General features: G+C 51.3%; 1 protein-coding gene across 2 annotated transcripts in view; it reads left to right on the top strand.

Annotated features, from left to right (window-relative positions):
• Window positions 1-13,474, top strand: part of lifra (LIF receptor subunit alpha a) — a 28,434-nt gene that overhangs the window by 7,657 nt on the left and 7,303 nt on the right. The window contains exons 1-9 of one of the 2 annotated variants that reach the window (XM_064297343.1): window positions 7,080-7,239; window positions 8,325-8,481; window positions 8,924-9,075; window positions 9,249-9,402; window positions 9,800-10,075; window positions 10,655-10,781; window positions 11,496-11,659; window positions 11,971-12,116; window positions 12,571-12,724. In XM_064297343.1, coding sequence (XP_064153413.1) covers window positions 8,415-8,481; window positions 8,924-9,075; window positions 9,249-9,402; window positions 9,800-10,075; window positions 10,655-10,781; window positions 11,496-11,659; window positions 11,971-12,116; window positions 12,571-12,724 — 1,240 coding nt within the window. In that variant the 5' untranslated portion in view covers window positions 7,080-7,239; window positions 8,325-8,414. Of the gene's footprint in view, window positions 1-7,079; window positions 7,240-8,324; window positions 8,482-8,923; window positions 9,076-9,248; window positions 9,403-9,799; window positions 10,076-10,654; window positions 10,782-11,495; window positions 11,660-11,970; window positions 12,117-12,570; window positions 12,725-13,474 lie in introns of those variants that run through there. The other variant, XM_064297342.1, reaches the window with a different exon arrangement.

Raw genomic sequence — 13,474 nt, 5'->3', positions numbered from 1 at the left:
ACCTGTTAAACCAAATTAAACTGTAAACCAACCGTTTCCTCGAAACTTATAAATATTAATGTTGATGTGATGAATTCTGTGTATCTGTAATCATTAACAGGCACCTCTCCGCCATTCAGTCTGGAACATGCTTTCCCTTCCGTGGACTCAAACATTGAGCACGACGCCTGTTTTCAGATTTTATCTTCAGTTTTATGCCTGCAAAATTAAATTGAAGAAATTTGAAATATTAATAACAAAAACGACGAGTTCCATCATGAGAACCAGTTTACAGCTGGCAGGAGAAATGGTTGAATGTGTTAATGCGTGGCTTTAATGGAATGCTCGGGTGTGTGCTTCCTTGGTGGTGTCGCCATGGTGATAATGTCTGCAGCCTGTCCCGGGGAAGGGTCGCCAGCAGGAGCAAGTAGTTTTGGGATTATAATGCCCCGTACGGTTTCTGGCATCCCACTCAAACACGCCTCAGCAGCTCAGAGCCTTTCTGCTGTCTGCCCCAGTCAGAGGTGCTCTGAGTGACGCTAACGCTCGACTTCGTCTGACTACCGAGAGCCCGGCGCCCTGCCACCGTCCCTCAGCACATTTCGTTCTCTGTGGGGGGGGGGGGGGCAGTCATTTGAGTAGGCTGCAAGCCAGTGCCCTGACAATAACAAGCTACGGGGACAGCTGCTGTTTTTGAAGGCCAGCCTTTGAGTCTGTTTTTCTTTATCTTTTTTTCATTTTTTATTTTTTTAAAAGTTAGCGGTTGAGTTTCATCCATGGAGCGGAGATCTTCTGGTCAGCAAGAGGATGTTAACCCCCCCTCCCCCCCCTTGTCCCCAGAGCATGGCGCTTTCCAGCGAAATACGCAGACGGGATGACGGGGGGGGGGGACGGGGGAGGACGGGGGGAGACGGGGGGGACGGGGGGGGGGTTAGAGGAGGGTTGGTGTGGAAGGGCTGGTTCTCCCTCCGTATCCCAGAGAAGTTGATAGACGACCTGGCTTGGCCCAGCCGAGCACAACATCCTGTTGAAGCGCTTGTTTATAACTGCACACACAGCTCGAGTGGAACTGGGACTCTGGAGCAGGGGCTCATAGTCAGCCGTAGTTTTGGTCTGGAGGGGGGGGCAGAATTTAGAAATGAAATTCCTAGTAAAATTGGCACACACAAGGCTTCTGTTGCCAAAATGAACGCATAGAAATCCATTTAATGGCCACCTGGCTGAAGTGTGAACTTTTTACCAGTTAACACACAACACAGGCTTCTGGTTTCATACTCACTGTAATTTATGGCTCCAGATATAAATTAGGCCTAAATGAACTCCCTGAACAACACTGATGAGCTAATCAAATAGCCTCCATTTTATCATACATTTGGATTTTCTGACTCATCCCAGCTTGGATGAGTTACCCCCATTGCTTTGTTTTCTGTTTTTATCACTTATCTGCTGCTGGATATTTTCGGGAGGAGTTCTCGTAAAGTATCTCGCTCAGTGCCTTGGGACTTGAACCTGCAGCCTCTTAAGATGTTTTCATTGATCGGTGCAAAGCGCTGCTGGCCTGACATGCGATGTAGTAAACAGATACAGAATATAGTGCTGCGTGCGTGCGTGCGTGTCTGTGTGTGTGTGTCTGTCTGTCTGTCTGTGTGTGTGTGTCCTGGGTTTGCCGGTCTCCGGAATGTTCTGCACGTCTGTTAATCAGTTTGCCTGGTCTGATTGCGGCACTGCAACAGAACCTGCCGTTGTGGTGTCTGTGAGAATATGCGGTCTGTGAGAACGTGCGGCCTGTGAGAATGTGCGGTCTGTGAGAATGTGCGGTCTGTGTGCGGTCTGTGAGAATGTGCTGTCTGTGAGAATGTGCGGTCTGTGAGAATGTGCGGTCTGTGAGAATGTGCTGTCTGTGAGAATGTGCGGTCTGTGTGCGGTCTGTGAGAATGTGCTGTCTGTGAGAATGTGCGGTCTGTGTGCTGTCTGTGAGAATGTGCTGTCTGTGAGAATGTGCTGTCTGTGTGCTGTCTGTGAGAATGTGCTGTCTGTGAGAATGTGCTGTCTGTGAGAATGTGCGGTCTGTGAGAATGTGCTGTCTGTGAGAATGTGCGGTCTGTGTGCGGTCTGTGAGAATGTGCTGTCTGTGAGAATGTGCTGTCTGTGTGCTGTCTGTGAGAATGTGCTGTCTGTGTGCGGTCTGTGAGAATGTGCGGTCTGTGTGCGGTCTGTTGGGCGGTGTTGGCTCCGCTCCAGTGCAGTCATAATGAAACTGAAGCGTTCTCCGGCGGCAGACTGAACCCAGTGCACTGAAGCAGGCGCTCCCAGGGTTACACAGCGGTTACACAGCGGTTACACAGGGGTTACACAGGGGTTACACAGCGGTTACACAGGGGTTACACAGCAGTTACACAGGGGTTACACAGGGTTACAACAGTGTTACACAGGGGTTACACAGGGTTACACAGGGGTTACACAGGGGTTACACAGGGTTACACAGGGGTTACACAACAAACACTCCACCGCGGGGTCCAGAAGGGGCCCGCTCAGCTGCTTCTTTTCATGTGGACCTTTCACATTGTGTACCTTCAGCCACATGCTCCTGCTTCCTTCAGTTGACTGGGTGGATTAACGACTTCATTGTTTTATGTGCAGTAATGGAAAGGGTATGATCAGGGGGCAAAGGTTAAAGAGCAAAGGAGATGGTACATATAAGAATGAACGGAACTGACTTGAACACCCCCCCACCCCACCCCCAACACACACAACAAACGCCCCGTGTAACCTATTTGCCTAACTAAACTACTAAATTAGACTACTAAAATTACAAATAAAATTTGAATTTATTTGAAATTGTAAATAAATATTTACATTGAAAATATAGAAATATAACAAAGGTTCAAAATATAAAAGAATCAAACAAAATTTAAAGATAATTGTTCCCTTTTTTGTGTTAAAATTAGAATTGTTGGCTCCCCTGAAGCAGCTCACTTTGTGTCTGGGTACCTGGTTGCGTACGAGCTGTCACAGCGACACTTAATTAGTTGAAAGGTGCCGGACGTACAGTAGCTAGTCTGCAGTCACCTTGCATGTTGCCAGGCAGACAGCACACAGCCGTAACTCAAGGTAGCCTGCTCAGGTTACACCCACCCCGCCTCTGGCCAAACCTTGCACACTCTTCAGCAGCACAACAACACGACCCATTTAGTAGATGTGCTCCTAAATATGACAGCCCCACCCTAAAAGACGATGGTGCATTTCCCTCCAACGACTGTTATTACATGCCGTGGGAACAGGCAAATTTTTTTACATCGTATCAAAGCAAACGGCTTATTTTCTGGCAAGTCAGCGATTTATATGTTGTTATGTGATTATGCTGTAACATTTATGACGTTGTGCGTGAAAAATAACTCTGTCTACAACATAAACGCCGCGCAGGCCAGGCTAAGCGCTGCTAGCCCGCGCAGGCCAGGCTAAGCGCTGCTAGCCCGCGCAGGCCAGGCTAAACGCTGCTAGCTCGCGCAGGCCAGGCTAAGCGCTGCTAGCCCGCGCAGGCCAGGCTAAACACTGCTAGCCCGCGCAGGCCAGGCTAAGCGCTGCTAGCCCGCGCAGGCCAGGCTAAGCGCTGCTAGCCCGCGCAGGCCAGGCTAAACGCTGCTAGCCCGCGCAGGCCAGGCTAAGCGCTGCTAGCCCGCGCAGGCCAGGCTAAGCGCTGCTAGCCCGCGCAGGCCAGGCTAAGCGCTGCTAGCCCGCGCAGGCCAGGCTAAACGCTGCTAGCCCGCGCAGGCCAGGCTAAACGCTGCTAGCCCGCGCAGGCCAGGCTAAGCACTGCTAGCCCGCGCAGGCCAGGCTAAACGCTGCTAGCCCGCGCAGGCCAGGCTAAGCGCTGCTAGCCCGCGCAGGCCAGGCTAAGCGCTGCTAGCCCGCGCAGGCCAGGCTAAGCGCTGCTAGCCCGCGCAGCCGGTCTTTCTGATGCGAGTGTTAAGGGGTTAAAGGCCTCTCCCGTTTCTCTGCCAGACGGGCTGTCCTCTCCGGTTTCCTGGAAGGCCTCCCTGTTAAAGCTCTGAGGCTCCGTCTCGACTTGTCAGACGGTGGCGGTGACAGACACTCGTTTTTCCCGTGTCGCCCCCCCCCCACCCCCACCCCCACCCCCAGCACTATTTCAGCGCAGCAGTGCCTCGCCAGAGGCGGCTGTAACATTCTCAGGCTCGTCTCCTGCAGGTCACCCAGTCCCGCGGAGAGGAATTAACCTGGTTACGCTGTGCGGGGTTCCTGGGGCGCGGCGCTGTGTGGAGTTGGCTCTGGCGCTGAGCCCGCGTTTGCGGGGCTGCTGCTCGCTCCGCCCCGAGCCGCGGTCGCACCGCGTAGCGCTGCTTTTATTGGGCGCCGTCCAGATCCCGGGAAAAACCCAGTCCTGCTGCCGGGAACTCTCTTTCAAACCCCCCCTCCTTCCCTCCCTCCCTTTCTCCACTTGAATTGGTTCAAAGACAACAACCCAGTTCTACCCCACGAAGAGAAGAGGGCAGCTGCTTTTTTTTTTTTCCCCCGGTGAAGTTTGAGTTTGCCTTTCTCTTCTGCCAAAGCTGAGAGTGTCTCTGTGGATACATGGGCATTGACCACCCCCCCCCCCACCTCCTTCCCGCCATCAGAACACGCCACAGAGCTGCGGGTCGACAAACTCTCAGCCACTTCATTATTCTCCTGTAAAATTAGCAGCAAGAAAAACAAACCCCCCCCCCCTTTCCTCTCCCATGGCTCTGAGAAATCAGAGAACCGAGTGGCTTGAACCTGGGTCTTCTCGTCAGCCTATAGTGGTGGAGTTCTGATAAAAATTAGATTTAAGTCCCTACTCAGTATTTTATGAATGACTGACCGAAACATTGCGTTTATATTGCACTTTTCCAGATGCACACAGTGCTTTACAGTGATGTGGGGAACACCAATGTGTTAGCACCCACCTGGGTGATGCACGGCAGCCATTCTGTGCCTGAACGCCCACCACACATCGGCTGAGGTGGAGAGGGACAGTTCTTAGTCAACTAACAATTTTTAGGCAATTAAATCTGGGGGAGGATCAGGTGGCAGGTTGAGGGAGCCAGGATGGCAGTTCTGCCAGTTGCAACTTGGCTTTCCCAGGAGGTCTCCCATCAAAGAACTAACAAAGCCCGTACTTGATTAGCTTCGGCCAATCGGCAGGAGCATTGCTTAACTTCGGCCAATCAGCGGGAGCATTGCTTAGCTTCGGCCAATCGGCAGGAGCAAGGTGCATGGTGGTATAGCTGCTGTCATGCTGGTACAGCCTGCATATAAAGTTCAAGCTGCTATACGTGGTTATTTAATGCGTGTTGGTATGTTGATATGCAGAACAGTATCCCTCTGTAGAGGATAACTAAGCTGGAGCCCGTTCTGTTATGGACACTCATTGAATAATTTATGAATCATGTTTTGTATGCAGGCCTTGCATAACTGTGCTTCTTTCTGTTGAAGTCCTTCTGTGGAATATATTTCTGTATGACTCTACTGGTCTACAACCTCCCCAGACATTCCCATGTCACCCCCCTGCTCACTGACCTCCACTGGCTGCCTGTTATGGCTCGCATCAAATTTAAGACTTTGGTGCTTGCATACCAGGCAGCTAAGGGGTCAGCACTAGGATACATCCAGAGGATCATCAGACCCTACACACCAGCCAGACCTCTCCGTTCTGCCACCTCTGGACGCTTGGCACCTCCCCCTCTTCGTGTCTGTACTTCCCATTCGCGTCTGCTGTCTGTCCTGGCCCCTCGCTGGTGGAATGACCTTCCCGTGGCGGTCAGAACAGCAGAGAATCTGACTACCTTCAAGCGCAGACTAAAGACTCATCTCTTCAGGCTGCACCTCTCCCCACCACTCCCTAGCCTCTAGTTTAGCTCAATGTACCTAGGTAGGCGAATGTGATCACGTTAGTTTTTATTTGGCAGGATTGTTTTTGTCTGATTCTGATTAGGCAAATGTGATTTCAGTGCTAGTTTTGTACTAGGCAGGATTGTTTGTTTGTTTGCTGAACAGGTTACTCTACAGGGTTGGAGTCCTGATCTATGTGGGCACTTCTGGCACTACGATCTTTACTTCACTCCAGTGTGTTTTTTCTGCACCTCTGCACCTTGAACTGATGCACTTGTTGTACGTCGCTCTGGATAAGAGCGTCTGCTAAATGCCCGTAATGTAATGCAATGTAATGACAGTTTTCATCACATTTTTAATTGCTTTTAACACATTTCAGCCTTCTACAACATAAATAAATGAATAAAGTAATAAAGGCGGGTTATGTTATGTTCAGGAGCCACTCTAATCTCTGCTGGTTCCACCGCTGGGTGACTGCGCGTGGAAAAGCCTGTAAATATTTAAAGGTCTGGATTTCAGGCCCTCGTTCGCGTTCGCAGGCCAAGGGCTGTTCAGCGGTGGAATATTTTAAAACCTCGTGGCACTTTCTGAAACGTTGACTATTAAAGTCGGAAACTTGAATGGTATTTGCATCATGTGGATTTGCTTAAGTTGTGGAAATCTGTATCTTGGTGTGTAGCGCTTTCTTTCGTTTGCTGGCCTATATTATTTCAAGATGCAATTAACGTCCCTGTTACACGGCGCAAGTAATTCTGCATTGGGTGTGTACTTGTCCCGCTTGCCAAAAGGCTTAATTTCTGACTAACAGTGCACTTTAAGTGTTGGTTTTTAAGTTCCAGAAAAACATTATGGCTGCGTCCTCCCACAGCATTCCTCTCTGCAGCACAGGAGTGTCATTCTCTCTGAGAAACATTTTCCTGTGTGTGTGTGTGTGTGTGTGTGTGTGTGTGTGTGTGAGTGTGAGTGTGAGTGTGAGGGTGAGTGTGAGTGTGAGTGTGAGTGCGTGCGTGCGTGCGTGCGTCCTGGTGCGGGTGGTTGCCAGGTTCTGTTTTTCCTGTCTGTAACGCACAGGACGGGACTTGTACTCTGGAACTGGGGGGTGGTTGCCAGGAAGGCGTCCTGAATGGAGAAAAAAAAATAAATAAAACTTACTCTGGGAAACTGAAAGTCTCAGATAAAGAATAGTGCAGACTTCCCCTCGAACCCACAGCACAGCGTTCACTGACATTTCTGTCCTGCATTCTGCTGGATGTTCATGGGCTCCCAAAGGGTTTTCACTGCAAAAACCAGAGAATAAGACTTTTATTTCTCACAAGACTTCATTCTTATTTTAATAAGACTGATATCCAGTGATGTAAGACAGCTGGACTCTTTTCAGCATTTGCCAGTGGGGTAAGACAATTTCACTTTACAAACAAAAAGTAACTTAAAACAAGGTAATATTTTCTACTTGAGATACAAAATAAGATTGCAAGATTGAAGCACTTAAGGCAAGCCTTTTTTTTTTTTTTTTTTTTTTGCAGATTTTCAGGATGAAACGGTGCATAGAATAGGAACATGTGCCAGATACATTTTGGGGTGTGGTGTGGCCAATCTGGATTTTGATTTAAACCAGGGACCAGGGTGTAACATAAGGCAGGGTTGTTACCCTGGAGAAGGTTGCACGTGTCCCGCAGATGTGTGGTGCCTGAGCAGTGTGTGCAGCTTCCTCCGCGGTGCAGGGTTCAGCACCCTCCAGTCCTTCTGGAATACCCCCCCCCTCACCCCCCCCCCCTGCTGTTGCGCTCTCTCCGCTGCCCCTCTCCCCCACACGCGAGGTAGGACCGTTGTATAAGGCCAGCCTTCTCTGCGAGCTCGGCGTTGGGTTCGTGTGACACCAGGGCCTTTTTTAGGGCCAGGTTGTTTTGTTTTTGTCCCAGGGCGGTTTGCGGGGCGTGTTCTCCGACATGCCCAAACTGGACCCTGGGTTCTGCAACAAGAGATGAGTCATAAACAGCTCAAACTGTCACGACCTGGAGGCCTAATCCATATGTTCCCCTGATTATTATAACATAAACAAATACATTTCACTCATCACGTTGTTCTTTGCCTTGACAAAAAAAGCCTATGGAAAAAAAATTTTAATTCCAAACTGTTGTCAGTATGTTAAAAATATTCAAATGAGAATAACGTTCATATTTGAGGCACAGTGTTTCTAAGTAAGTGCATATGAATGCTGCTGTTGCAGTGCTAGAACGTCTACAGACTGCTTAAAATAGAGAACGCCTAATGTAGTTTGGATAAGAACAGATCAGTAAGTATGTGGGAATGTTCCTATCACATGGCAGGCAAATAAAGGATCTTGTTTTATTGAAAAAAGACGTGTTTGCTTGTTGAAATTCCATCCGAAGCCGTTAGATTTAGGGTTACGCGTGTGTCGCCTGTGTGTGCAGCGCACTGGACTGATTCTTCGCATTCTGTCGATGTTTGTCTCTCAGAAGCAGCTGTTCGAGCTGCCAGCCATGTTTGGCACACTGTGTCCCTGAGCCTGTTTTGCACATCGCTGCCCCCTGCTGGACCTCTGCAGAATGATCCGCTGGCTGCTCTGGGCCCTGCTAGTGGCCTTGCATACCGGAGTGAGCCGGAGCCAAGATGGTAAGAATAAGCCCGCCATAACACCTCAGCCTCGCACGCTAGCCTCAAATGCACACATGCAGGAGAGCTGTCACCATAGCAATGAGCTATTTGTGTATTAATCTAGTGTCAATTGGTGTCTGTGTGTGTGCGTGTGTCTGTCTGTGCGCGTGTGCGTGTGTGTGTGTGTGTGTGTGTGCGTCTGTGTGTGTGTGTGTGTGTGTGTGTGTGTGTGTGTGTGTGTGTGTGTGTGTGTGTCTGTGTGTGTGTGTGTGTGTGTGCGTCTGTGTGTGTGGTGTGTGTGTGTGTATGTGTGTGTGTTGTGTGTGTGTGTGTGTGTGTGTGTGTGTGGTCGTGTGTGTGTGTCTGTGTGTGTGCGTCTGTGTGTGTGTGTGTGTGTGTCTGTGTGTGTGTGTGCGTGTGTGTGTGTGTGTGTGTGTGTGTGTGTGCGCGTGTCCCCCAGGCCTCCAGCCTCCAGTACCTCAGGGAGTGAGAGTGGAGCCGGATTTTGGCTCTCAGGTGCTGTCCATCTCATGGGAGAAGAACCCCGCCTCTCCCAAACTGATGTATGACGTCCAAGTCCTCCGCACCGAGCTGATGGAAGTGGTATATAATGTACGTGTCTTTCTTTCCCCTTTCAGTTGGAAATGTAGAAATCAGCAGAGTATCCACAATTAAGATCTGATCAGGTTTAATTGCCAGCAGTAGCCTGCCTGTAGAGAAACATGGGTCATGTTGGTGTGTTGAGGACCTGAGGAGTGTGTTTGTTTTTTTTTTTGTTGTTCCAGGAAACGATAGAGGTGAGACCCGATTCCCCTGGGAAGGTTCACCACTTCAACTGGACCTCCGGCGTACCCCTGGAGTGCACCTCCCACTCCGTCAGGCTCCGCTCCCGAGATCAGCAGCGCTCCAGCGACTGGAGCCCCCTGCTGACCGTTCAGGGTACAGGACCCCCCCTGTGTTCCTGACTCTAATTTGGGACTGTTACCGGGAGCCGCAGCCAGGGTCTTTTTGTAGGCCGACCCGGAGGTTTCTCCCGCCGCGGGTTCCTGTGCAGGCGGGCTGGTCAGGAAACTCCAGTGGTGCCTGGCGGAATGTTGTAGTTTTATGTAGCAACTTGTTAGCAACTCACTATTTTAAAGCACGTAACAGCTTAGAAATTCACAGTTGAGATATTAATGGGTGTAATTATGTTGCAGAACAAAACGTGAAACTCTCTTGGGCTTATGTTAACCACTGGCCTTATTTTCTGCTGAGATAAAAATCCCTGTCGGGGGGGGAAGCATTGGAAATCTGCCGAGGGAAACCATGGCTCATCATCGTCTTCCTCTCTCTCCAGGGATGGACATTCCCGACAACCCCGACGCAAAGATGTACCCCCAGGACCTAGTGGTCCTCGTGGGCAGCAACATGACCTTCTGCTGCATCATGGAGGAGGGGAAGCAGTTCGGCAGTTTCCAGTACCTGAGAGGCCCCCTGGCGAGCGTCCGGCTCAGTAGGCGGAGCTACGCGGGCACTGTGACCAATCAGCTGCCTTCCACGCCCTCCGGCACCAACGTGTTGTGCTTCAACGACAACAACGGCTTGGGCTCCGGCGCCGTCGTGTTCGTCGGCTGTGAGTGATCTATCCCAGCATGCCGTTCTCCCCACCGCGGTTGAGTATGTACAGAAATTGTGTATCAGTCGATATCGCCGATCGGGCTGCTCTCGTACTTGTTGCTCTGGGAAATTCAACCTTTTATGTGAGTCAGAAAGGCAATTTGACCCAAATAGAAAAGTCTCAGGGAATTTGAAAAAGGTTTTTTTTTTTTTTTTCTCCCCCCATCAAAAATATACTGTGCAGTTATATGTCAAGGGTGTATTGTAGCTTTTACTGAAGGTTCGACATGTGAAATAGAGTTTGGAAAAGTGGCTTGACATTTCTCATCACCGTGTCACAATGGTCACATTTTAAGCCCAGCCCTTAAATGGAAGATTTCACTGTTCCAGAAACAGCCTCTGAAACTCAAAAACCTGGCCAAGTCACCTGACCCTGTCACCTGGCCCATGCTTATCTGGAAACGTTCTGTTCACTTGTAGTCTATTGGGACATTGTATGGCGTGTCAAACACAAGCCTGCCACTTTACTCAGACCGCACCTTTCGGCTTTACTGCATGCGCTGGCAGTGAGACTGTGTCATGTGACCCTTGGCAGACCCTCCGGCGGACGGGAACCTGACGTGTGAGACCCGAGACCTGCAGTCTGTGGAGTGCCAGTGGAGCGCCGGGCGGGAGACGCACCTGCGCGGGGTCCGCCAGACATTTTACACCCTCAACGGCAGGTACAGTTCCCACAATCCCTCAGTTCCTTCTGAACCCTCACTGAACCCTCACTGAACCCTCACTGAACCACACTGAACCTCACTGACCCTCACTGAACCCACACTGAACCACACTGAACCCTCACTGAACCACACTGAACCACACTGAACCCTCACTGAACCCTCACTGAACCACACTGAACCACACTGAACCCTCACTGAACCACACTGAACCACACTGAACCACACTGAACCCTCACTGAACCACACTGAACCCTCACTGAACCCCACTGATCCCTCACTGAACCACACTGAACCACACTGATCCCTCACTGAACCACACTGAACCACACTGAACCCTCACTGAACCACACTGAACCATCACCGGACGCCCTTTGTTAGGGTTCTCATGGTTCTCATGGTTCTCACGGTTCTCACGGTTCTCGCGGTTCTCGCGGTTCTCACGGTTCAGCCGAACTCCAGCCCCCGGTCTTTGCTTCAGAAGGCCCTGTCTGGCTGGGGGGTCAGGCTCGCTGGTTTCAAGGTTCAGGTCCGTAGTTAGGAAGTCAGCCCGCTTTGCTTCGGGAGGAGGCAGCCTGCTTGGCTTTAGGAGGAGGTCAGGCTGGTGTTTCACCGCTGCAGTCTGGTCTCAGCCATATCATTAGTGTTAAAGTAGCGTTAGCATCTAGAGCACTAGCACCAGTAGCCTCATCCTGTTCTTGGGCCACTTTTCAGGAACTGTACTTCTGCCAATAAACTGGCCAGAAGTGGCAGGAGGGACAAGCTCCAGTGCAGACTGGACGCGACTCTGGAGGGGGGGAGCAGAGTGTTTACTCTGGAGGCCAGAAACCCCCTGGGTACAATCCATCTGAGTGACACAGCGGACCTCAGCCAGAGAGGTGAGTTTCCCCGGCACCTGTCACCTGTCACCTGAAGCTCTCCACGCTCTTCTCCTTTTATTGCACATACCCTTACAGGGCTCTGCAGCGCTCCCATTGTGCGCTAACTGCAGGAATAACTTAGGAGCACATTTGCTAATTGGGATGCATTAGTGTGTTCCCAAATTTTTCTACTTATTTAGGAGACATGTTGGGCCCGTAGAGCCCCACAGTCCCTTATCGCGAAAACGTTCGGTAGCTTGATCTGGCCGTAGCGCACAGGATGTTGGGTGCGCTCCTCCCCTGATGGGCACTTCCTGTCCTCTCCGCAGTGCGACCGTACGCTCCGCTGAAGGTGGTTGCCACGGAGACGCGCGGACGGAACTCCAACCTGCGGTGGGACTGGGGGACGAAGGGGTACGAGGCGCTGCCGCTGGAGTGCCAGGCCAGTGTGAACGGCAGCGAGCGAGCGTTCACGGTGAGCGGGCTTCCACCAAACGGGTGGGGGGTGGGGAGGGCAGAACTCTGAGGCCTCCTGGACTTTTGAAGTGGAGGGCGTGCTGTGCAGGGACTGGCTGGCTCACGGAGGCACAGGGAGGTCCTTCCCCCCCCTCTGGGGAGCTAGCGAGGGTGGAGAAGCTCCGTGGTTGGGACGCGCCCGGACGGCAGGAAGTGCAAGTCACCCTGCTGCAGCGGAGCGGAGCGGTGGGGCTGGCGTGTGAGTGAGTCATGCCCTGTAGGCCGCAGTGCAGGGCGGAGTCGGGACTCTGGGGCACGATCGTAGCCCGGCGCGGGCGTTCAGCCCAGGTCTGCTTATCGATCCGTGTGTCGCTGCCTCCGTTCCGGTCAGCAGCTCCTGAATACAGAGCGCTTATTTGGGTATTTTAGGAGAGCAGCGTGCTCAGTTCTGCTCTGCTTGTGTTCGTGCGCAGCTGGAGTACACGGGCCAGGGCCTGAAGCAGGCCGTGGTGACGGGGCTGGAGCCGGATGAGGAGTACTCCGTCAGAATCCGCTGCAGGCTGCAGAGCGCCCCCTGGAGGTGGGGTGACTGGAGCCACGATTACACCTTCAGGACCGAGGAGGAGCGTAAGTGCCTCTTTCACCAATCACAGGGCCGAGGGGGAGCGCAAGTGCCTCTTTGACCAATCACAGGGCTGAGGAGGAGCGCAAGTGCCTCTTTGACCAATCACAGGGCTGAGGAGGAGCGCAAGTGCCTCTTTGACCAATCACAGGAGTGCAATAATGATGCAGATTGCGACAAATTGGGACGCATTTCAAACGCTTTACCCTTCAAGGACAGTATGTACTGGTACACAGAAGGAAAATGTGAAAACAAGAAAAGGTGATAAAATGAACCCTTTATGGTGTGAGGTCACGTGTGATTAGAATGTTGTGACTGAACATTCTAATGCTGATGTCACAGTCACGACTGGGCACTGAGTTCTAGAACACTGATGTAGAATTTTGAAAAGACATTCCAAAAACATCCCCTCTTCAAATGGTTTGGGGTGTTTGTGTAAAAGTGTAGCCAGCTGGTCCATGTATGGCAGAAGAGGAGAAAGTTTTATCTATTCGCGGCCACACTTTCAGTTCCTTCTTTCGTCCAGTCCTCTGTATTCCTTATTCCTGGAGGTTGCCGTTGTGTGTGTTGCTATACTACCTGAATGAGTGAATGAGCTTTATTTGATCGAGTCCCCCTCTGGAATATTCATAAGCCATAGAATCACTTTTTACCGGCGACAGAGCCAACCATCTGTGAAGCACATTGACATGCATGTGCCAGCACTGCAGGCGTATCTCGTTTGGGTGCCTGAGCGAAGGTTTCGCACAAGGTCG

This window comes from Anguilla rostrata, chromosome 10, assembly GCF_018555375.3.
Source record: "Anguilla rostrata isolate EN2019 chromosome 10, ASM1855537v3, whole genome shotgun sequence".
Lineage (NCBI taxonomy): Eukaryota > Metazoa > Chordata > Actinopteri > Anguilliformes > Anguillidae > Anguilla > Anguilla rostrata.
Note: the sequence above shows the minus strand (reverse complement) of the source record. Positions and strands in the feature narration are given on the sequence as shown.